At 33.4% G+C, this 26392-nt stretch overlaps 1 protein-coding gene across 3 annotated transcripts; it reads left to right on the top strand.

Annotated features, from left to right (window-relative positions):
• Window positions 1-15575: 15575 nt before the first annotated feature.
• Window positions 15576-23535, top strand: LOC108479569 (uncharacterized). 3 transcript variants are annotated; one of them, XM_053025831.1, is made up of 4 exons: window positions 15576-17403; window positions 17522-17722; window positions 19366-19625; window positions 21930-23535. In XM_053025831.1, exon 1 carries the CDS (start codon window positions 15681-15683, stop codon window positions 16701-16703), a length of 1023 nt encoding a protein of 340 aa, XP_052881791.1. In that variant the 5' UTR covers window positions 15576-15680; the 3' UTR covers window positions 16704-17403; window positions 17522-17722; window positions 19366-19625; window positions 21930-23535. The 3 variants fall into 3 exon arrangements, with proteins under 3 accessions (XP_052881791.1, XP_052881790.1, XP_052881792.1); XM_053025830.1 differs by having other exon boundaries at window positions 17512-17722; XM_053025832.1 differs by having other exon boundaries at window positions 17512-17722; window positions 19334-19625.
• Window positions 23536-26392: the final 2857 nt, after the last annotated feature.

The following is a 26392-nucleotide window of genomic DNA, read 5'->3' as shown; positions in this document are numbered from 1 at the left end:
ATCAAATACCCCCACACTTAAGTATTTGCTTTGCCTCAAGCAAAATTCTCAACTCATAATCAAAATAAATTCTTCTCAACTTATAATTTCTATCAATAATATCTCAAAATAATCCACAGGTAATCATACATTGAGAATTCAACTAAAAGAACATTAGAGCTTCAAACATTCCAAGTTGTGTATTTAATCACGCAAAACTTAAGCATCTCCCATTATCTAAGTGGTTACCTCGATTCGAAATCTCACTGAGTTTAACATCCTCACTAAAGATTCACTCAAATCACTCAAAGTGTTTAAGGATAATGAAAGTAGCACTCATCAGTCAATATGAAAAGTTATTACCATAAGCTTGCATGAAAATCAAATCTCCACCATTATAAATTGAGATGAGACATCAATCAAAAGGTCTTTAGACGGTTGTAACGTGGCTTTGGTTATGGGGTGTGGTCACAAGCTGAAAGAAAAATTTAGAATCGAGATTGAATTGAAAAATCACCTAACTAGAAAAATGACTAGTCATTAATCGCGTGCAACAGAGCTTCTTTTCAGAATATGGAATTTAACTTCTTTGGCTCAAAAGATCACTACTACTAATATGTATACATACATTTTTTTTAAAGAACAAGTTAAATAACTAACTATTAAAAATAGGACATAGCTAAGCAATTTATTCAAATCAAATCTCGAAAAAAATAGGGATCAAAATAATTGAGGGGATTTCAACAATAATGGGTTAAAGGTTAATATTAAGGGTAATACAAGAAATGGGTTGTTAGGCTCAAGGGGGTTCACTAAAGGTTAATTGTGAGGTAGGCTTTTGTGGAGTGAGTGGGTTAAACCTAAGTGTCTTTTTCATTTTGACATATCAAATCAAATGGTGTGGTCTTGACATGCATAATCAAGCAAGTTCTAGAATAACAATTCAATACTGACGCACTCAAAGCAATAATAAAAGTGAGCATGAAAGAATTAATGATGCTCAAAAGGCTCAAAAAATCTCACAAAAATTATGGCTTTTTGATGTTTAAAACTTGTGAATTCCAACTCAAAGTAATACCTAAACTTTGGGGAAACAACCTAAAATTTTAAATCCTTAAAATTCAACTTATCATGCTTGATTCTCTAATGTCTTAAAGTTTAAACAATCAATGCATAAATGCCTATGTTTTAATTCAAGATATATCAATCAAAATCATAAATCAATCAAAATTTATCCTAAATATGATATGAGAGCTTTTCAAGAGAACAAGGCAGTCATTTAGGGATTTTTCTGATAATGAAATGAATACCCCCCACACTTAAGATGTACATTGCCCTCAATGTACAAAGATAGATATAAGAATATAAAAATAAGATAGAGAGAGAAGTAAAACTTCCTGAGTGATGAATGAATTTCCTTGAACTGGAGTTTTGAAGAATAATTGGCGTGAGGGCGGAGGAGGATACTCTGGCGATGGTAGAGATTCATTAGTCCATAAGTCTTGCGCCAAAAGAATATTATATCTAGTGGTGGCTATAGTCGTGGTCAAGCAGGACATGGCAGTTCTGGAGAACCTTTCTCGTTGGAGTTTTTAGTTCCTATGTGATGATGAGCTTTGGAGTTTTTTATAACTGTGATAGCATCAGGAACTCTTTTAAAAAATATATAAGGAAGAATGATTACTCGGTAGGAAATAGCCAGAATTCAAAATTGTTAAATAAAAATTATAAATCCTAATAAAAATAAGATGAAAGAAAAATAAAAAGTAGTCTTAAAATAAAATAAAAGTAAAAACATAAAATAATAAATGAAAGTTTTTAAACATCTTCATCGCTAGATGGTTCGCGAGGTGGGGGTGGCGATGAGATGTGGAGGTGCTGACAGATCTGCTGTAGAGTAGCATCAATATTGTCAAATCATTGAAAACATTGCTGTTCGAATTGAGTGAGGTGCTCAGAAATGTCAGCATATGAAGCCGCTGCATGAACTGGACTAGAGGGTGGTGGTGGTGGTGGCGGGACGGTGGGTCCTCGTGCTGTGGAGGGACATCATTAGTAATATCCTTGGGGGCCTCCTCCTCGGTAGATTGGGTGAGACGATATTGAGGAGGGTAGGTTCCTTGGCGCTTTTCGATCATCCTTATACTTAGCATGCTCGAGATGCCTTGTGGAGACATATGGCCAATGAGGGTCAAGGATGATTCCTGGGCCGCGGTGTTGAGGAGCCCGAAGTGTCGAGCTAACCGAGTAACATAAGGGCCAATGAAGATGACCCCTTCCTATGCCGCTCCATCTGGTGTTGAATGGTGAGGGCAATGAAATAAGCAAGGTCGATGATGTACCCGTGCTACATACACCATAGAAAGTAGGCGTCGTGAGTGTTGACGACTCCAGTGCTCTCTCGCCTTCCTGTAAATGTGTCAGCCAAAATGGCGTGTAGGTACTTCAGAGATAGAGGGAGAGCTGATGCCTTGGAGCGACTAGGATTATAAGTGGCTGAACCTGGTACTAGTGCGTCCCAGCACTATGAAGGAGAATGATGGATATGGCGGTCGAGAGTATCTAAGTCATTCTCCTCCTTGAACTCCTCCATATATAAGCCCAATGCAGTACCAAATTCTGGGAAGCTGAGCTGGCGGACTAATCTGCCTAGGCAAAATTACATCGTGCCAGGATCATCGTAGTTCGTCATTACGGTCTGAAGATGAAACATTGAGCATAGTTCCATCGTGAGCTCGAGATACATTGGCTTGATGATCCCAAAGAAAATCTCCCAAGGATCGGTGGTTAGGAGGGCCCGAATTGCATCAACCAACTAAACTTGTTCTACTGTAGCTTAGTCGATGCAACGGCCCACAATTAGAGGTTGGGCCCAGAGTATTTGGAAAAGTTCTTCTTAGGGCCTGATGGGGAATTGTAGGAAAGGGTGGCGAATTTTCGTGGTAAGACCCGAGGAAGATGACGCTCACTTCCTTTTCTTTGAAGCAGGGACAACAGTTTTATTTTCTCGTGAAGACGACATGGTAACCCTCCAAGCAAAACAATTATTTTTTTGTGAGGAATGTTCAAGGTAAGACAAAAGCAAATCCAAAAAGGCAGAAGTCATAAATTAGAACTAATAATCTCAGTCACAACTACTAGCAACTTAATCAAAAACAATTTGATAGCATAATTTCGTGACATTAGCATGGTAATAGCATGAGAATGAGCATAGAATGGCATGGGTATGACAAGAGAATGAGGCTTTCTTAATAACGCGGTTCAATATGCAATGTATACTAAGTAACCTATGAATGCAAATTAAATGATAGGATAATGAGAAAAAATGAAAATAGTACAAGAAAACAGAAGACTATTTTGATAATAAACATTAGAAATAAGTAAAATAGAAGTGAAAAGAGTAAACAAACGCTAAGGGAGAGAGATTGGGCGTCAAAAATAGAGTGGGAAGCGGTGCACGGGTGTGGTAGGGAGGGCGTGTGGACTTGCAGCTGCTAAGGTTAGGGTTTTTGAGTGAAGAAGACAATGAATAGTGTAGCCTATTTACAGATTTTGGGGCACACAGCCAGGGAACATGCCCGTGTTCCCCAATTTTTGCCCGTGTGACTCGCGAATTTTAATTTGGGCGTGTCTGACATTTTGTCCACGCCCGTGTCCCTTGGGTGTGTGGGTGCACACGGCCATGTTGCACAACCGTGTCTGGCTTCATTCACTTCTCCCACACCCGTGTATGTAGGCCTATGCCCTTGTTAATTTAACAGGTTCGCCCACGGTTACTTGGCACGGGCGTGTCGCACGCCCGTGTTAATTTGACATGTTCAGCCACAGGATCAAGGCAGGGGCGTGTCACATGCCCGTGCTGTTTTTGGCAAGTTCGCCCTCGGCATGTCACACAGCTGTGGCAATTTGTCGTAGCTCGTGTTGGGGAAATCTTTGCCCTGTTTCCACACGGTCATAAGCACGCCCTTGTGCTTGGCCGTGTCTGTATGGTAAACCTGTATATTCAAGAGCTCCGTTAGTAAGTTAGGTGTTAAACACTAAAATTGAAAGAAGTTAATACAGTTAGTGCTCGGGTTGCCTCCTGAGAAGTACTTATTTATAGTCTAAGCTCGACTTACCTCTCTATTGAGTGGTCATGGTGGTTCGAGGAGTTTATACTCCTCATTCCTGCTATCATTCTCATCAAAATAAGGTTTTAGACGGGTGTTGTTTACCTTAAAAGTGTCGAACTTGGGATGACTTACCTCGACTGTACAAAATGGGAAAATGCTAAATACCGTAAGAGGGATTTTTTCATTCAATTTTGTAGTGACAATATAAGGATCTGCAGCATCTAATAATACTTTATCTCCAACCTTAAGTTAATTTGGGAAGGTATTGAGCTCGTTCTAGCGTAGTTTTGGTTTATCTCCAATCTTCGATCTTCATGAACAGGTCCTCTGCTACTGCTTGAGAATGGCTCATGTACTTCCTTTAGACTCATTTCCTGCAAAGTAGGTTGCACCATATTGTCAGTTTTAGTAGAATGGTTTAGACGATCACCTTTAATTTCCGATGTGTTGCCAGAATTGTGAGCTTCAATGGTGATTGTTTCGTCTCCCACACGGAGCGTGAGCTCACCTGTGCCAACATCAATAATCGTTTTAGCAGTTGCTAAAAAGGGTCGTCCTAAAATCAAAGGAGTGTTGCTATCCTCTCTATGTCTAGAACAATAAAGTCAGCGGGAATATAAATTTATCAATTTTAACTAACACATCTTAAATAATACCCCTAGGAAATCTTATAGTTTTACCTGCTAATTGAATGCTCATCCTAGTTTGTTTGGGCTTCCCAAGACCTAATTGTTTGAACATTGTGTAGGGCATGACGTTAATACTAGCCTCGACGTAAGATACGGGTATGGGGTGTTACAAAATCCCTACTTTTTTAATTAAATAATTAATTATCCTAGATTGAATTATTTATCCCCCTTAGCTAAGACTACCCTTCCGGTTCATCTTCAATAAGGATTACCACCTAAGTCACCCTTTCGGTCTCTTCCTAGGCATACGGATACCCTTCTGATCTCACTGCTTGGCACAAGTTATACACGACAAGTACCTTTTCAGTCTCACCTATCTCGATATTCTATCAGGGGCATCAGTCCTAATATACTAAGTATATTCGAGTAAATAATCAATTTCGGATAAAGAATCACTTAACAAATAAATTAGTTTATAAATCGAATCATGCAAAATATAAATAAAGCATAATAATCTATTCAATTATTCATACAACAATTAATTAACCAAATTAATGAAAGATAAATAAAAGAATAAGGAGAGGAGATAGGAGAATGCTCATAACTAAATATATTGAAGCGTGGATCTAGAGCAATCTCCGCTCATTATTGTCTTCACATCGGAATAGAAAATTTCTGACTAAACAAACATGAAAAGAAAAGAAAACTAAAACTATGTTTGATGAATACGTTGATGGAGTGATGCCCTAATTTGAGTCTTTTGGTTGAAAGCCAAATATCTTAATTTTTGGGTTTTTCCCTAAAATCGTAATTAACTTGAAAAATACAGAAGATGTCTTCTGTTAAATTGTTACTGCCACTACAGACTTTCATTGTTGTCACAATAGACATTGTTGTCGTTGTCATTGGGCCACTATTGTCACCACCTTCGGCTATGGTCAACCACCATCAACCAGCACTATCAGACCATCGGTAGTCTCTGTCGCCAGACCAACATCGGTCTTTTGACAGTTGGCTAGTTCGGGTTTGTGTCGTCTTGATCAGTTTTGGATGTATTTTGGTTCTCCGAGATTCGTAAAAAAATCGGTTCACATGAATTATTTTAAAAAATAAACTTATAAAATAATTCCTACATGGAGATGATAGTCTACAATCTAATTACATATCCCAAAAAAATAATTCCTAGACTTTTAACCAACACTTTATAATTTAATCCAACTCAATACATGTTTTTCTATTTTCTAAAATAAATATTATTTATAAATTTAAATAAATTAATTTTTGAATTAAATAATTTTTCAACCCAATTCTAATTTTATTAAAGTCGCCAACTTTACCATAAAAGAATCTATGAAAATATATTTAATTTCTACATTTAACAAATTTCACAATGACCAATTGATTTAATTCTATTTTCAAATTTCAATTATTTAATTAAATAATAGATCAAAAACTTAAATTAATTCTCGTGTCATTTCATACTTGGTGAGAAACCACATTTATTTCTATATATAACCCGTTTTTCTAACTTTATCATTTTTGTTCATTGAACATGCAATTCATTTATGATTTTAAAGAGTTAACAGAGTGATCAATTGAACATAGTATTTATGGCTCAAATGATTTATAATTAAGTTCTAAATTTTCATCTATTAATTATAAACTCATTTAGCTATGAAGTCATTCCACTATAGTATCGTGACTGAACTCTCCTGAATTACATATCATTATGAAAGTTACTTGACCAGTGCTCATCCAATGACCTTGTCATAAGTGTGTTTCCCTCATAGGATACCTTAATCTCTTTGGGATAAATCTATTCTTCCAATATGATCCTATTTTATCTTATGGTAACTGTTCCATCTTCTTTTATGAAAAGTCAATTACTATCAAATAGTAATTAAGTCATTTATCATAAAGGCAAATGACCCGTGACCACGTTTACTTCTTCTATCATGTAATGCCAATGAGAAAATATCATTTAACCTTTTCTTGGCCTATGAATTCCACTATTGTGAATGATGCTATTTACTGCAAAAGTTGTATACCCAATGCACCAGCTTTCGGTTCCTTATCTATTTGAGTTCAGACTTACTTACATCAAAGTATACGAGCCACGCATACGTAGTCCATCATCCACTCAGGATTAAGGTATGTCACACTATGAATACCACAACTGAATAAATCCATAAACGGATTCAGGATTAGGGTTAGTTAGCCACACCTATGTCTTTATCTTCTCAAGTTATCTACTTCGATGCCCAAGATAAAACATCTCCTCTATTAGACTTGATATATGATATATTAATCTTTCAATCAGTTTGCTCATTTCGGATTAGACGTAGGACATGTTTAGGTTCATCTACTAATACAAACTATGTTTCTATATTATGATCCGACTAGGTAATACGGCTTAATATTACTTAAATATTAGATGACCAATGAATCAATATTTGCTTCCATTTTGCATTGTGTGCAAAAACCATTGAGGACTATATACAAAGAATAATGATACAACCTATGGATAATTTAATTAAGGCATAATTGTAAAAAAAAGCCCTCAACCTTTGCAGGCTTTTGGATATATGCCCCTAACCTTTTTTTTTTTTGAAATCAGTCCTTAACGTAACGGATTTTTTAGACATCAACCCAGTTGAAACGGTAAACGTCAGCTGACCGTTAGTCAACAGCCGGTCAAAAAATTTGGTCTACGTGGCATTGCTGTTGACTGATGACATGGCTCACATTAAAATAAATAAGCTGACGTGGCAAAAAATTAAACAAATTTAATAATCATAAAACCAAAAAAAACCCTAAATCCCCAAACCTCCAAAATCGTTTTCCTAAATTCTAAAATCCCCAAATCGTGAAATTCCCTAAATCCCTAACCTCTAAAATCTTTCATTGAATCCCTAACAATCTTCAAGTCCCTAAATCTTCAAATACCTAAATCGATAGCATTCTGAAATCTTCTTGAAATCCTTAAAATTTTTACAAATCAAATCGTTGAGAACGAAAAAACATCAACAATCGTAAGAGTTTTCGCAACCCAAAATCGAAAGGTACGTGCTTTCTTATTTGGTTTGTTGGGAAAATAAATTCCATTTTTGGTTTGATGAGTTGGTTATTTGTGATTTACTATTGCAATTTGAGTGCAAAAATGTATGGTTTGTTTTGTCTATTTTTGATGCGATGGTGGTCCTAATGTTGTTGATAAAACTGTTGTAAAAATTGTAGATGGTTAATTGTGATTTATTATTGCAATTTCAGTGCTAGAATGTAGGGTTTGTTTTGTTGATTTGTGATGAGACAGTGGTCCTGATGATGTTGATTTTTGTTACCCAAGCAAAAAAAGATAAAATTGTAGACATGTGTTACTGTTTTGTATTGTATTCAAAGAAGTGGTACCGATATAGGTAGTGAGTTCTGTTTTATTATTTTTTAATGTTTTCTGCTTAGAAAAATGTTTGTTTATTCAAAGCAAATTGCTTTTGCTCAGAAAAGATGTTAAACTGGTAGACTTCTGTTACTGCTTTGTTTGTTTTTTAAATGTTTTTTGCTTACAATGTGTTACTGTTTTTTGTAGATGTCATCAGATGATGAATATTATATTATTTTGTATGTGGGTGGGCACTTTGTAAAGGATCCATATGTTAGATATATAGGTGGGGAAGTAATTAGGCTTAAAAAAGACCAAGACACAATATCTTATTTTGAATTATGTAAAATAGTCAAAATTGGGTTAGGGTTTAACACTGTCATGTTAATATATTTTCATGAGCCTGGTACAGTAGGGTTACAAAATAATCTAAGGGTGATTTATGATGACACTTCAACCATAGTTATGTTGGACTTTTGGGTCAAGTTTAAAGAGATTGAGTTATATGTTGAACATGAGGTTGATAACCCAATAATTGTAGATGAAATTTTTTAATTGACTACTGGGGAGGGTGATGTTGAAGGGGTGAAAGTTGATGGGGAGGGTGATGATAAAGGGGTAGAATCTGATGATGAAGGTGATCTAGAAAAGGTAAAATCTAGTGAGGAGGGTGATGTAGGAGAGGTACAAGCTGATGGGGAGGGTGTGTCTGCTACTGGTATTGAGGTAGATGAGAATATTGGTATGGAAAGTGGTGGACATATTAGTTTAGAGTCTACTGTTGGAGAGTATAACGATAGTGAAGTTGCTGGTAATGAATATGCTAGTGATTTTGCAACATCAGATGGAGTGGATAATGTTGCTGGTGAATATGTTGGTGATTTTGCAACATCAGCTAGAGTGGATAATGTTGTTGATGAATATGCTGGTGACTTTGCAACATCAGATGGACTAAAAAATGTTGCTGCTACACATAGTGGAGAAGAGGAGGATGGAAATGAGACTGAGGTATGGGACTCAGATGAACATGGAAGCTTGGTTGAGTATGATGAAGATGAAGAACATGAAGATGGTGAGAGAAAGAGGAGCAAGTTTCCCGTATACAATGATAAGTTAAAGTTTAGTCTGGGAATGTTGTTTAAGGATGGCAAACAGTTTAAGAGTGTAATTTGAAAGTACTCCAAAGAATGTAGAAGACAACTAAAGTTTATTAAGAATGAACCGAAAAGGGTTGTTGTGAGGTGCATTGCTTCCCCTAACTGTCCATGGAGAATTAGGGCTAGCTACAGTCCTGTTGCGAAATGCTTGCAAATAAAGACGTTTCAGGATGAGCACCATTGTTCGATTAGTTTTAAGAACAAAATGGTGACTGCTGCTATGATTTCCCAACATTTTAAAGCAACTATCAAGGATCATTTTAAGATGAAGCTGAGGGAAATTCAAAGAAGATTTGCTTCTGAGATGCATGTAAATGTGACCATTGACTGTTGTTATAGAGCGAAGAAAATAGTGAATGAGAAAATGGTTAGGAATCATAAGGATGAATTTGGTTTGCTATAGGACTATGCTCATGAGTTAAGGTCAAAGATGCCAGGAAGCACAATAAAAATGGCTGTTCAAAGGGTGACAACAGACTCCCTTCCACATTTTAAGAGGTATTATGTGTGCTTTGATGCACTAAAGAGATGTTGGAAAGTGGGGTGTAGGCCATTCATTGGATTAGATAGTTGCTTCCTAAAAGGCCTATTTAAGAGTGAATTTCTCACAGTTGTTGGAAGAGATGCAAACAACCAAATGTTCCCTATTGCATGGGCTGTGGTTGAAGTGGAGTGCACTGATTCATGAGGTTGGTTTCTCAGTCTCCTATCAACTGATTTGGGCTTGGAAGATGGGTATGGGTACACAATTATCAGTGACTAACAAAAGGTTAGTAAATATGCAATTTTAAGCTTGATATTGTTTTTTTTAATCTGTTATTTGTATTTAACTAAAATTTTCTAACAATCTATCTCGTTCATTAATTTGACTTAGGGCCTTGAGATTGTAATTTCTGACATACTACCAAGGGTGGAGCATAGGAATTGTGCGAGGCATGTGTTTGTAAATTGGTCAAGGAGAAAGTTAGGGAAATCTTATGAGTGTGATTTCTGGCAGATTGCAAAGTGCACGACTGAGAGGGAGTGGGAGGATCTATGTTCAGCACTGGAGAAGAAAGATAAGGATGTTTACGATAATTTGATGAAAAAGTCTCCAAAGACGTGGACTAGGGCATTTTTAGGGACTACTTGTAAATCAGATATAGTTGACAACAATTTGTGTGAAGCATTCAATTCAAGTATTGTCGAAGCTAGGTTCAAAAGCATTATCAGAATGCTTGACGATATTAGGACCAAGATGATGACTATAATAGTACAAAAAAGGAAGTTATGTAATGGATGGAAGCAAAATTATGGTCCATTGGTGAAAGCTAAGTTTGATGCCAACAAGAAGGACTGTGTAGAGTGGCAACTAATATGGAATGGTGAAAATGGATGTGAGTTGAGGAAAGGAAGTTATCAGTATACAGTGGACCTAAGTCAAAGGATATGTAGTTGTAGAAGTTGGCAAATAAGTGGGATTCCATGTTCCCATGCATGTGCTGCCATGTATCACCTAGGGCTTCAACCAGATGAATATATGCATAAATATTATCACATTGATACCTACAAGAAAACTTACTCTTTTCCAATGCAGCCCATAAATGGGCCACATGATTGGGAAAAAACTAGTATTCAGCCTGTGCTACCTCCTATTGAAAGGAAGATGCCTGAGAGGCCCAAAAAGAATATGAGGATGGCCAAAGATGAACCCAAAAAATTGAAGCTTGGTCATTTGAGTAGGAAAGGTCTACTCATGACATGTACTTAATGTGGCCAACATGGCCATAACAAGCGGTTTTGCACAAATTCGAAACAGGTACAGTGTTGTTCTTTAGTTATAAATATTGAGTACATTTTTTATTTTAAAATTTTTTTAATTTTGTTTAACCAATGATTATGTTTAATTTTTTGCAGCAAGATGCCCAACCACTTAAACAAAAAAGGAAATCTTCCATTAAAAGGTCAACTACCTTAGATAAATCTAAGGGAAATCTTCCATTTTTTGCAGTAAGTTTTTCCTTTTACTATTGATATGAGTTATTTTATACAATGTAAATATTAATATAAAATGCTCTTGTAGTCTAGTAGAACCACAAGGAGCATGACGACAGCTTCATGCTAAGATGGTACTGGACAAACTTCTTCAACACCCAAGTCGCGAAATAACAAGCGAAAGGCTCTTCTCGACCACCTGGGAACACAAGAATCAGTTGCAGGAAACACGAGTAAATCATTGTTATTTTGTTTTGAATGACTTCTGTTGTTTGTCTTGTGATTCACTATAATAACTTACTTTTGAACTTGTATTGTATATGTTTTCTATTTAACATGACCATCTCGTGATAGCTCGTGATCTAAAAAGTACTGTGTAAGGTATTTTGCCTACAACATTTTGGCTTTGGAACAGAAGATGGTAGTTACATTTTGAGCCTACAACATTCTAGTTTTGGAATTTCCCATTGTTGAATGTTATTTTGTTGTATTGAAAACCAATATGTTGGTTTTCATTTTGGTTTATGTATAGCTCACTCACATTTTGGTTTTTGGCTAGTATAGCGTTGATAGTGTATAGGGTGAATGTTGTATAGACTAATCATATGCTTTTGTAAAGTACATTTATCGAAATTGTAAAGTACATTTATCCAAATCATATGCTTAAATGATCAAATTTATCCTTTTAGTCTTATGTTTATTGTCACTGCATTATTTATTAAGCTAAATTAAATTAGGCATAAACAACAAATATTGATCATTACTTCCAAGCATAATGTTAAATTACATAAAAAATAACCAATATTTTTCAATCAACATTTGCAACTGCTAGTTGCATATGCCTCTTACCAGTACTGCCAAAAAAGAAACCTATGGTGATGCATACAATACATAACATAGAGCAAGAAAATAACATCTTATACATTGACTTCTCTTTCTTGATAACTTTGATTTTTTGCTTCATGGTCAACATTTTCTTCCTTAATGCTACTTCTTCTTCAACACCACAAATTGGTCTACCTCCTTCAACCTCAATGTCAACAGCACTACTGCCACCATTATGGTTACCATCAAATGCAACCAAATCCATTGCATTCTTTCTAAGTGCTAAATTATCCTTCAAAAGATTTCGTTCACTATCACGCAATTGACGCAGTAACTCAATCTCACGGTGACACTTTTTCCCATCGTACCACTTGAAGAAATCACAACCACCGTCCTACAAACAAATCCCAATTCAACCAAATTGAAATAATCCAAAATGAAAACAAAACAAATACTGAGATTTATGAAATCATCAAAATTGAGCTCAAGCTCAATTTGCAAATAAAAATTCTTTACTTACCCGAAAATCTGAACAACCATAAAACCTCCTCCCCGGATTTAAATCGCTCCATGAAGTGTCTCTTGGAGCTAACTTATTGCAGTGACATTTTACTGCTGGTCTATCGTAGGCATACTCCTTCTGCGATGAAGTAACAACATTTGCATATGACGATTTTTTCTTCGAACCATGCGTTACCCAAACTTTAGGCTGACTATTCGAACTATGTGAATCCATGATTTCAGACGACAAGGAAGAAAAATAAAAATTTCTGGAAAGATTAAGGATTTCACAATTTGGTTCTAAGGGATTTCATGATTTCGTTCCTAATAGTTTTAGGGATTCAACGATTTGATTCGTAAAAATTTTAGAGATTTCAAGAAGATTTCGGAATGCTATCGATTTAGGTATTTGAAGATTTAGGGACTTGAAGATTGTTAGGGATTTAATGAAAGATTTTGGAGGTTAGGGACTTAAGGAATTTCACGATTTGGGGATTTTAGAATTTGGGAAAAAGATTTTGGAGGTTTGGGGATTTAGGGGTTTTTTTTTTGGTTTTATGATTATTAAATTTGTTTAATTTTTTGCCATGTCAACTTATTTATTTTATTGTGAGCCATGTCATCGGTCAACAGCAACGCCACGTAGACCAAATTTTTTGACCGATTGTTGACTAACGGTTAGCTGACGTTTACAGTTTCAACTGGGTTGATGTCTGAAAAATTCGTTACATTAAGGGTTGATTTCAAAAAAAAAAAAGTTAGGGGCATATATCCAAAAGCCCCCAAAGGTTGAGGGCTTTTTTTACAATTATGCCTTTAATTAAACCAATCTGTTCAAAAAAGTAAAATTATACAAACGAATATACTACACTTAGAGCACCTAGATCCAACTAATAATCCCTATTTAGAGTGACTAACGGGATAACCCTTTTATATTTATGCTTTCATGGTTTCTAGGACATTAGCAAATCGGCTCTTGCTAAATCAAAATGTTGAATCTCAACTCAGGTGGGTGTGTATAATACGAAATTAAAACAACAAAAAAAGCTTAATTGAATAATTAGCCCACAAAGTATACATTTTTCTGGGTATTTATTAATATTTTTTTTGAATCAAGTAGCTAAATTATGACTATGTAATTATTACGGTCTATCGTTACCCTATATTAAAAAAAAATTAAAATCAATTTAATTGTGACATATGATACATTTATTTATTTTTTTATTTTTTATTTTTCTAAATTTTTTGAATTTTTTTTCTTCCACGCCCTTTTTCTATTTGTTCTTTTTCCCTCTCTTATTCTTCCTCTTCCCCTCACAATCCTGTACTTTAGATTTTTGGATAATCAAGTTGGGTTTTCAAAATTCAAGATTTATCATGTCCTTTGTTTAAAAAATTTCTTGGTAATCAAACATGTTGTTGATTGTTGTTCTTTGAATTTCCAAGGTTTTGAAGTCTTATTATTATTTTCTTAAATGCATTTTTCACCTACTCTATTACGAGTTACTTGCAAATAATTTTCACCTTTTTGAAAATTTTACCAATGCTCTTGTATACTAGGAATAGTTATTTGAAACGAAATCAAACTCTTATGTCTTTTGTTGTGAATAAATGGAAGAAGAAAGAGGATGAAAAATGATGTAATTGGAAATGAGAGAAAAGGAAGGGAGAAATAATATTAAATAGTAATTAAATTAAATTAAAATTTTATTTGATATTGAAACTTGATAAATTAATGAAAACTTTTTAAGTTTAGTTTAATATTATTTTTTAAAATGTGTTTGGAACCATAAGTATTATTAAACGGATAACTTTTAGAGTTAGAATTATTTTTGAAAAATGTTTTGAACTTAAAAATAAAATTAATTCTTTTTAGATTTTACTTTTACAAAAACATTTTTAAGCCTTATAAAGTGTTTTATATAATATTTGTATTGATTATGTAATTTATTTCCTATTTAAAATTTATTTAAAATATATAATATTATATATCTAAATTTTATTGCATATATTTTAATATTTAAAATATAGTTTATATTTGAATTATAATTTAAAATATATTTAAAATTTATATTTTATATATTAAAATATTAATAACAAATTATAATAAATTATTTTTTATATTTTATTAAAAATTATAATTTTAATTAATTTTAATATTATTTAAATATATATGTATTACTTTGTAACACCATATCTAGAATTAATGTATTTGGTTTGAAAAAAATTAACTACCTAACAAAAGAAATGATATTGTTTTTAAGTACAAAAGTTCAAACTTCGAAGACATAATATACTTCCTTCTTTTGTCTGAAAATCTAGGATGCCCTGGAAAAGACCAAAACACCCACCTTAAACCTCCAACAAACTTTAGACTTTTCGTAATTTAGATAAGTATAAACTATAAAAATATTCACTTTTGTTTGCCTCATATTACATTTTAGTCATTTATGTTATTATTTTGTTACGAAGTAATCACTCTTCTGTTAAGTTCTGTTATCTCCCTAACGGTAATTCTACGCGGCAGTCCAACTAGATATTACTGAATCTGCTAATACATACTTCATCCGGATGAAGTATGCATTAGCAGATTCACTAATATGATTATATATATATATTTACGCATGTATCACATTACAAAAATAAAATTTTAAATACTTATACCTAATAAAACATGTATCTTATTACAATAATAGTAATTTTCCAAATAATTTATTGTTTTATAATTTTATTTCTTATTTAATATTTTAATTTAATTTTAATAATACATACTTTATCCGGATAAAGTATGTATTAGCAGATTTAGTAATATCTAGTTGGACTGCCACGTAGGATTACCGTTAAGGAGATAATAGAACTTAACGGAAGAGTGATCAATTCGTAACAAAATAATAACATAAGTGATTAAAACGTAACATTTCAAATATAAATAACTAAAATATAACATGAGGCAAACAAAAGTAACTATTTTTTAGTTTACCCTTCAAATAAAAGAATAACATTAACTCCGTCCATTTAGTCTTTGATATACCAACATAAAATCTCAAAATAAAGAAAAATTAAAGGCAAAAGTTACCATCGTTTTCTCATCCTCCAAACAGGCCCTGACTTGTCCCACTGGGTAATGGAGGGAAACGGCAGCAGAGCCGATGCCAAACTCCTTCTAGGAATCGCTAAGAAACTTCTCCAAGGCCGTCATTTCAAAGCCTCAAGAGATGTCGCAGTCCTCGCCCAACAAACCGATCCCCTCTTGGAAGGGCCAGATCAGATCCTAGCCGTCATCGACGTCGTTGTCGCCGACGTAAAAAGAATTAACGACCAACACGACTGGTACTCCATCTTACAAATCGATTGCCGTTCCCAAGACAACGATCTTATCGAGAAACAGTATCATCGCCTAACTCTCCTTCTTGATCCCGAGCAAAATAAGTTCCCTTTCGCCGATGATGCGTTTAAGCTCGTATCCGACGCATGGTCTATTTTGTCTAACAGCTCGAAAAAATCGGTTTACGACAAAGAATTTGACTCCTGTACGAGAATTGATTTAAGCACCGCCGGCGATCGTTCGTATCATGCCGGGGAATCAACTGTAAGGGGAGAAGCGCAAAATCAGGAACGCATGCAGAATTTGGAATTGCGAAAGGAGAATCAAAGGCCAAGAATGTCAACATTTTGGACAGCGTGTCCCTACTGTTATATGTTGTTTGAGTATCCTAGGATTTACGAAGGTTGTTGTTTAAGGTGCCAGAATTGCGACAGAGCTTTTCATGGTGTTCTCATTCAGACTTTGCCGCCGTTGATTCCCGAGAAAGAAGCTTATTATTGTACCTGGGCGTTTTTTCCGTTATTGTCCAGTGGTCAGGAGACTGAAGTTGAACCTCCTCCGGGGTTTCCAGATAAGCGGCGAGGGAGTGAAAGAAATGATGGACGGGAGAGTGAAGTTAAAGCTCCTCCAGGGTTTCCAGAAAAGCGGCGAGGGGCTCAAAGAAATGGAGGTACTATGGCCTTGCCACCACCGGCTTCTGCTCCGACGACCACCATGAAGAAGGCTACCGAAAGCATCGATAATGTGGCAGGGATTTCGGGTGGGAATGTGTCCGATTTTGCCCCAAGGAAGAGAGGGAAGCCGAGGATGAATCCTCTCTGAGGTTTCGTAGGTAATGGATTATGGTTTTTTGGGTTTGGTTTATAGGCAACCTAACCATAATGCAGGAGTTCTTGCGGTGGAGACAGCCGATTTTGATGAAGGTTGAAGGAAGGATAATGCTGAGGCTGCAACTCCGATATATATGGGGGAGATTTTGTAGGTATTGTTGTAGTTGTTGATAGCTGTTTTCTTTGTAGATGTTAGATTGCTGTCGTTTACTTGCTAGAACATATGTATGATTATGTAACGATATGATATGTATATATATGCAATGTCTCAGGTCGGCAAGTTCTTTCACCATTGTTTGAGCAATTTTTACTTATTGGCATTTTAACTTCTTGCGAATCGAAATATTGGTTCATTCCATGTTTCATGGCTTAAATTACATAGTTGTTTGATGCATCATTCTGTGATGCACATTACAAATGGCAAATGAAATTTTAATGGTAATAGCATTGCTTGAATAGTCAAGGAGCTTGTTACTTAAAAGAAAACATGTTGAGAAAGATAAACGTTTCTGAATATTTTTTTCTGCAATCCTATAATCTTCTATTGCTTCAAAGTGCAGCCTGCAGCTTTTGAGTTGTATTCTCCCTAAAGCAGTGCGCCTTGAACAAGACTGCCTTGGAGCGACACCCCTGGAGATGCTCTCTCCCAAAGCTGTCCGCCTTCCCTCAATGAATCGTGATCTTCTCCCAGCGTAAGTTTGGTCCGTGTCTATGCTAGGATTAGTTTGGCTCTAGACATGCAAGAATGAACGCATGTGAAGCTCGAATCCCGCATTAGTAACATCACCAATGTGTTCCAGCTTCTTGCAGCAATATGTGAGCAGGGAGCATCAACAATAACCAAACCTTTTTCCATAACACTTCCAGCATGTAAATATATGTGATTGGATCTCCAAAAGTACAGGAGCTTGGCTAAAACTTGTAATCTCTAGTATTGGGGGGAAGAAACGGGGGGAACAAAATGGAAAGCAACATGTGAAGCGAAAATGGGCGCAACATCACCTATGTCGGGTACGTAGCTTTACAGATTCTGAACCATGTCGTTAAAGCCGCTAAACAATAATTAACACAACTTTGAAAAGAAAAATCAAAGGGGCTCACATTAATCTTCAACTTTGATTACATTCATGTCTTACTCGATTTTAGTTACTGAAATTAGTTAATTAACAATTTTCTTGCTTTTAAATATATTCCTTTGCCTCATATGCTAAAGTTATAATCCCATGCTGTGGACTAAAGCCTTTGCTATAAAATTTCATTTCACAATCCTTAATTTATAATGTACTTCATCTCCTATTATATATATATAATTAATATTAGGTACATCTATACAAGATCAATGATTCTCAAAAGAAAGGAAGAAAAAATAAGACACATGTCACTCTAGATATGCTAGTCCCAAAAGTTGGCACTTTCTTTTGTGATTAAATTTTTATTTCTATAGTTAGATTGGGAAGAGGGGAAAGATAAGAATATGATTTCTTTGTTTTGTTTAATGTTACCATGAGCTTTCGATTTTTTTAATAATTAAGTCTCTCTAAACATTTTGCATCCAATTGAGTTTTAAACTAATAAAAATGATCAAATAGACCCTTTGATTGACATTGACCATTAGTGTTTAACGACATGACGTGACCATTAATAATGGCACATTTTCATTGATTGATGATGTGATAATGTCACATTATCATCAATTGCTATGTCAATAAAAAAATTAAAATTATTTTAATTTTTTAAAATAAGTGCATAATAAATCTGAACAAATGGTTGATTAGGTTCATTTGAATATAGAAAATTTGTAAAAATAATTTATCAAAACCACAAAAAATAATTAGAAAAACCACTTATAAAAATGGTTAGAAATTAATTAACAACCATAATAAAAAAGAAAAGTTAAAGACAAGATTTTATCTAATGTTAACCTGTAGTAAAGCTATGGGTCAGGCTGGAATTCAATAATATAATATATGCTTCTTCCAGATTTCACTTTTAAGTCCTGTTTATTTCTATTATTATGATTTTATATTACATGTATTAAATTTCTTAGTTTTTATTTATACTTGAACGCGTGATACAGGAAAGAAAATAGCAACTGCTTAACCTATCTACGTTGAGTTTATACTAAAACAGTCGTCATGCAAAATACTAAAAACCTCCTCCGGTATATGTTTTTACTTTTTCTTCGTTATATGTGTTTTTAGAATATGACTTCAACAGCTGTAATTGTTCTTAACTTTTCAATCTTTCTTTTACAGCGATCAAATTGATGCCGTACTATATTTTAATATTTTAAAATATAAAATATGAAAATAGTTAAAATGAGAAACAATACTATTAATAATAAAGATGTTAAGAGTAATATAATGCATTCTAAGATAATATTTATATACTTTTTTTTATTAAATTTAATTCATTTCTAATAATTTTTATAAATAATTTTTCTAAATCTTTATGGTTTTTAATAGATTTTTATTTTTAATTAACTTCTAATAATTTTATAAATTTTAATCATTTTATAATTTTTATGCTTTTTATAATTCTAGAATGAATTTAGATAAATTAGTGTCTAGATTCAATTGAATCTAGACAACCATTTTATTTAGATTCATTTGGCGATGCCAGCAAATTGTGATGATGTGGCACTACGATCGTAGGCATCTCAAAGAGTGCCGACAACTGATAGGAGGGTGTTTCAAATGTGGCTCTAAGGAACACATGTTGAGGGATTTTTCGAAGAAAGTCAAGGTTTCGCATATTCAGAGTTTTGCACCTACACTTGTGACTGCTAAAGGTTGTGGCTGAAGTAGAGCTGGTAATGAGAGACAAGTTGGGTAGCGGGTTGTTACTGGAGGACCAACTCGAGTATATGCTATTAGGGAGCCATAGGATCAGCATTCAATCAACGAGATTGCGGGTATTTTATTTTATTTTTTTATTTTTGCCTTGTAATCGATCCCTTTATTCTTGTTGGTAGATCTAGGTCCTACGCTTTTGTAAATTTTGAGCTTTTTAGCTAATAAGTGGAGGATCCCAATAGAGACCATTAAATTAGGAATAATGATTATGAGTTCTTTAGACGAAAGTGTCATAGTGAATAGAGGAAACTGTTAGCAAAGTTACCAAAGGACAGTCCGTGGTAGTGAATAAGAACTTTAAGAAAAGCAATAGGAAGTTAAAAAGAATATGAATTAGGGTTGCGTAGCGGTAGTGCGATGGTTGGTTTAAAATAAGAAATAATATATTTTGTGATTAAGTAAATGACGTGTCAGCAGGAAAATTTCGAGAACAAAATTCTTTTTAGAGGGAGAGATTTATCACATCCCAAAATCTTGCCTAGTGGTTTCGGGTTAGTAGAATCGAGTCAGTAAACTAGGGGTTAAGTCATGTATCGAAATTTAAGGTTGTAAGTGGGTAATTAAAGAATTAAAGTTACATATTCGAGTTTTTATTTTATTAACTAGCTTAAACCAAATTTTAATTTTGAGGTTTAATTTGAAAAAAAAATAGATTTTAATTAAATCAGGACCTAGTTGGGTAAGGGAAGAAATAGGGAGTGGCCAAAAGAGAAAATTGCCCAATTTTTTAAATTAGTCTCCTACAAGGAGAACACCCACCGTCTTCCCCTTCTTATAAAAAATCCTAGATCACTCAAAAGTTTTCTAAAACCTAAAATTAGAGAGTTCTTTCAAAATTAATTAATTCCTTCATATCAAATTAATGTAATATTTTAACTTTTAAGGGTTAAACAAAAAGTGTTGTTAATTCAAATAGAGTTTTAAATGATTATATTTAGGTTTGATATTTTTAAAGTAATATTGGATTCAAAAATGGCAAATCTCATAATCTTGAGTAAAGTCGTGTTTTCAAAGTGATTTTTGATTCATTCTAATTTAATCGGAAGGTATTTCATTTCAATTTGATAGTTCATAACCGAATTTTTAAGAATCAAACATTTCTCCCCTTTTTCATGTTCTTGAAAATTTGAATTTTCCGAAAATTTTAGAACCATGGATTTAGGTGAAATTAATGGTTTAAATATGAAATTAAATTATATTTAGGATGTTTGAAATTAAAATTGAGGATTAAATACAAGATTAGAACGTCGAATTTTCAATTTCGACAAAACTAGCTAATTTTTTGTGGTGAGAATGAAAGGTTGTATTTTACGAGTTTGGAATGTCTTTGTTGTGTGTAAGTTTTGGATCAATTGGAAACCACTACGAGTAAGTCTAAAGGTAAGGAAAAGCTTGTTTGAGATTTTGGCTAGTAATTGGAAGCGTGAACGGTGAGTGTTCTAGAGTTGCTGCTAATATGCGTGATTCTATAGTGTTAATTAAGAGCTTAGGAATAGTCTAAACCCCTATCTTAAGTTCCGAGTGTAAGGTTCTTTATACTTTTTGCCTTATTGTGAAATTTTTCCTTATGTATGTCGAGTTATGGAATGTGAGGCTATTATGACAGGTAATGTGTGAATATTTGAATGTGATAAATTGATTTTAATGCACACATATGTGATCTGATATGTGATGGCTCAATGAGCATTATTCTGGCACTTAAAGTGAAATTAAGTGTGAATTCAATAAGTATGCATTGTGTACAAGTTTGTGATGTAAATTGATGAATATGAATAGAGATTATGTGCATTAAATCAACAATTAAAAATGTGTAATTGTGGATATTTTGGCCTTGTAATTTTTTGAAACCATTAGATATAGTTGACATACCATAGGATTGTGAGTACTCACTTTCGTGTTTTGTGATTTGGGCGTTGAGGCCCTGGGACAGGTTGGAAAGATAAGGGAATGTCGAGATAAGGTCCATACATCGAGAAATGTTGGTGTGCTGGAGAGTGTTTAGCTTTATGTTACACTTATGTGACATGTTAGACTTTTTGAGTTACTGGTGTGATGGAGATCTATTAATCCAATGTGTGGTGATAGAGTCCACTTTTATGTTTCATAATTTCAAGCTGCCAAACTATCATTATCTGAATTATGTATATATATGAGATATGTTGTGTGTAAATGCATGAGAATATATAAGCTAGACTTGTGAGATAATGATACATGAATATGTTATTTTGACTTGATGAAAATATGGTTGTGAATGTATCTTAGTATGCTCTTACTTAACTAATAATGATGTGTATATTTTGTGGTAATTATGAATATTCATTGAGCTTATTTAAGCTTACACACTCCACATTAAAATCTTGCAGATAGATAGCTCTTTCAGTGTGAGTGGAGTGGCCGAGTAAGTGATATAAGAAAGACAATAACCTTCATGTAGGTGGTTTTATAATTTTATTTTGGACACTTTGAATAAAGGCAATGTGGATTAGAGTTTTAGTTTTAGTTATTATCATTATCTTATTATTACTATTTTGGGATTGGACTTATGGAATGTTGATGTTGCTTTTGGACTTCGCTTATAGACATTTTGATGTTTAAGATTGAGGTTGATAATGCATGTTAGGTATTCTCGATGAAAATGTATTGATATGGCATGACAAATGGTTAAAAGATGTTTAACATGTTCAGTTAAATTAGACATTGATTGTATGTTGAGTAGGAATATATTTTGAGCATGAAAAACGTTTTAACTTGTTAAATTTTAGCATACTGGGTAAAAGTATTGATACTTGAGACTAAAATATCAATACCTTTTTGTTTAATATCGATACTTTTGTTGTTTTTCAAAAATTTTAAAAATGGTCTTTATTACGGATAAATCTATTTTTATTGCCGATTAAATGTTTAATTAGTCATGAACTCATCTTTAAATGTTAATTGTAGTAATTTGTATGTGTATAAGTTTCAATAGTTGTTGTAGCATCTTGTTACTCAAGTCCGGCGACCAGACCGAATAAGTAGTGTTATATTTTATGTTATCAAAGCTTAGGTTTTCTAACACTCAGACCTAAGTTGTCAATGCGTGGACCAGGGTTACGTAACCCATGTACCTAGATTTTCATAGTAATTAGACTGCTTGACTTGAATAGGTTTGAAATTATTATGAAATTGCTTATTTTGAGGGTAGGATTGAGAACACATTGCCTTTATTTTAAATGTTTTTTATTTCATGAATATGTCTTGGGTCATTTCCCGCTGATCTGCCGTAATTCGGTGTAGTAGATTAAACTAGTTTTCGCATTTAAGGAGCTTGAATACAAGCATTTTCATTACATTTTAGTTAAGTTTTTTTTTTTAGTTTTTCCTATATTCAATAAAATGTGCGAATTGAGTCTTTTATTGATCTTAAGGGCCCAATGAGGCCTAAGGGAGAGCTAATGTACTTCGTGAGTGTGCAGGAGACCATTAGAAGGCATTTTAGGCCGATACTGGACGTTATGTTGCAACACGGGAGATCCGATGTCGCAACATAGAGAGCATAATGGAAGAAGTATGTAACTGCCTTTGATGTCGCGACACTAATTGAGGATGTTGCAACATACCCTTGAAGATATCCCAAAGAGGAGCATACTGACTTCTATGTCGCGGCATCGACTCTGGGACGAAAATTAAACATGAAGTAGGGGCATTTTGGTCTGCACAATTAAACTTAAAGCTCAGGAACGTCAGCTGACTTAGGGTTAAGGACGACGGCAACCTGAAGGCTATAAATAGGCTCCTTTTGCACATGTTATAGACAACATTTCATTAGCTTAGATTATTTCTTTAGATTTAGTTTCGTTTTCTTTCTTTTTAAGTTTTTCAGAGTTTAGTTTATTTGTTCATTACTTTCCTTCAAAAGACCTGATTTGTAAAGATGATCAACTTATAGAGATTCATGCTATTATTTATATAAATCAGGCTTTTTTTAAACTCTACACTTCAATTCATTCACCATGTTTTATTCTTTCATCTATTCCATATTGTTTATGAAACCCACAAAGAACTAATCCTTCTAAGAGGGATTAGCGAGTGGAGGCATGACCTATTAATTGTTCTGTAGGGTTACTCAATAGATCAATTGTTTGGGAAAGGAATAGCGTGAAACAAACCCTAGGCCTAACAACCCCGAGAAATCATCAATGTGGGAATTAATCCAAAATTGATATTGCCAATTCGTGAGCACTTGCACCCCAAGCCAGCTTGGACTATGAGGTCGGAAAATAAGTAGTCCTTGCTAACTCGTTATGTTAGTGGAAGATCGAAAGATCCTACTAGGATAGCAACTAGTTGGTTGACGAGGAACCCAAAATGACAGTTGATTGGGACTGCTGAAGCAAACTAATCACCTATCATCAGATTTGATTCATTCTACTTTTTCTATCTTTTGAAATTTAGTTTTCTTTTATATTATTTTATTTTTATTATTAAGTACTATTAAAATCCCAAAAATATTTTATTTACGTTTCCGTACTATTCTATTAAAATTTAATAAAAATACTAATTATATATATTTCATACACTATATTTTAATAAATTAAGTTTTAATTTTTTTCAATAATTTAAATTATTATTTATTCAAAATTAATGGTATTTATTTAAAAAAGTTGCATTTGTTTGTTTTTAATTTTAAAGGTTACTTTAATAATCAATCAAATTAATTTTATTTATGAAAATTCAATTCTCTTTAACATTTTAAACAATTAGAATTATAATTATTTCTTTTTCTAAATATTGTGATGTAAGTAATTCCAAAAGAAAATCATACGATTTCTTTTATTGAAGCACTAGCTTGACTATTCTCTCTTTATTTAGGAAATGATGTAAGCCTTCAAAATATTATTATTAGAGGAGGCTCTTTCACTGTCATTATTTGAATGAAAGGAGAAACAACAATTAGGAAAATCAGTGAAGAAACATTAAATGAAACTTTATCTTTCTTCAGTTCTTCCTTCAACCACCATGAAAATGGAAAACAAGGGATAGAATTTGAATCCAAGAAGCACCTAAAGAGTATTTCTCTTTTGTTGGAAAATGGCCAATCTTTTATGTAAATGATGTCATTTTTTGCATTAATGAAATCTTTAGAATTTTGGGAAAAAGAATTGTTTAGAATTTTAATGGAGGTAGCAAAATGGTGGATAGAGATTTTAACATGATTCCCATCATCGGGAATCATTAAGTAGAGTAAAATTAATTGTATACCCAGATAAGCATAAGGTTTTTAAAATTTTTAGAAGGATCTAATATAATTTTACATTATTTCAAGTCATGATACAATTTTGAATTAATTATTTTTAAATGTTATTTCACCATTTATTAATTATTTTATAATGCTTTGATTTTTGGAAGTTACAATTTTGAATTAATTATGATTTAATATTGCTTTTGTTATAGAATTAATAAAACAATAATAATAAGTAAAAAGTGGATGAAAAATACAAGAGAATTTTCATTGTTTAACTTTCACTTACAATATGCTATCTACAAACTCCTTTACATTCAATTGATAAATGTATTACATTCAATCAATAAATGTGAATTAAGTTTTCTTAATTACTCCATTTAATCATCTCCTGATTATAAATGAAGTAAAGAGTTTTATCTCATTACTTTAATATGTTTAAAGAGGTTATAGACATCCATTTAATGTAAGATGTCTTTTAAATAAAAATGTGCCTCATTAAAACCTTTATTAGGAAAAACCCTGTGGCATAAAAACCTAATGAAGGAAAAAAAATACACAATCTCCTATTACAAGTTGTCTTGTTAAAAACTTTTACTAGGAAAACCCAGTGGGACAAAACATTGATTAAAGGAAAAGAGTACAATATGTTTTAGACTCCCCCTAATGGCAACATCACATTATATATTTGAGTTGATGCATTCCAATATTGTTTCGTAGTCTTTCAAATGTTGAAGTTGGCAATGCCTTGGTAAAAAGATCTACTAAATTATCACTAGAATGAATTTGTTGAACTTCTATGTCACCTTTCTTCTCAAGATCATGAGTGAAGAATAATTTTGGTGAAATATGTTTCGTTCTGTCACCTTTGATATAACCACCCTTTAATTGAGCTATACACGCTGCATTATCTTTGTATAAGATTGTTGGCATATTTTCTTGTAAAGGCAAATTACATATCTTCTGGAGATGTTGGGTTAATAACCTTAGTCAAACACACTCTCGGCTTGCCTCATACATTGCAATTATTTCAGCATAATTTGAATAGGCAACAACTAATGTCTACTTTGTCAAACAACATGATATGGCAATACCTCCACATGTAAATAAATATCTCGTTCAAGATCGACTTTTATGTGGATCCAATAAATATCCAGCATCAACATAACCAACTAATAGGCATTTTGAATCATTTGAATAAGTCCCTTTGAGATATCTAAATACATGTTTAATTTTATTCCAATGTCTACGTGTTGGAGAAGAACTAAATCTTGCTAACAAGTTTACAGCAAAAGCTATATCACGTCTTGTGTTGTTCTCGCAAGGTTGAAATTGATCTTTATTCACATCTAACGATCGTACAAACATCGGGGGTACTCAATGGATGTGCTTTATCCATATAAAATTTCTTTAAGATCCTTTTCGTATAAGTTGGCTGATGGACATGAATGCCATCTCTTAAATGTTCGATCTTCAAGCCAAGACAAAACTTTGTTTTTCCAAGATTTTTCATCTCAAATTCTTTCTTTAAATAATTTACTGCATTTTGAAGCTTTTCAGAAGTTCCAATAATATTTAGATCATCAACATAAATAGAAATTATCA

The sequence above is a fragment of the Gossypium arboreum genome, chromosome 3 (genome assembly GCF_025698485.1).
Source record: "Gossypium arboreum isolate Shixiya-1 chromosome 3, ASM2569848v2, whole genome shotgun sequence".
Taxonomy (NCBI): domain Eukaryota; kingdom Viridiplantae; phylum Streptophyta; class Magnoliopsida; order Malvales; family Malvaceae; genus Gossypium; species Gossypium arboreum.
Note: the sequence above shows the minus strand (reverse complement) of the source record. Positions and strands in the feature narration are given on the sequence as shown.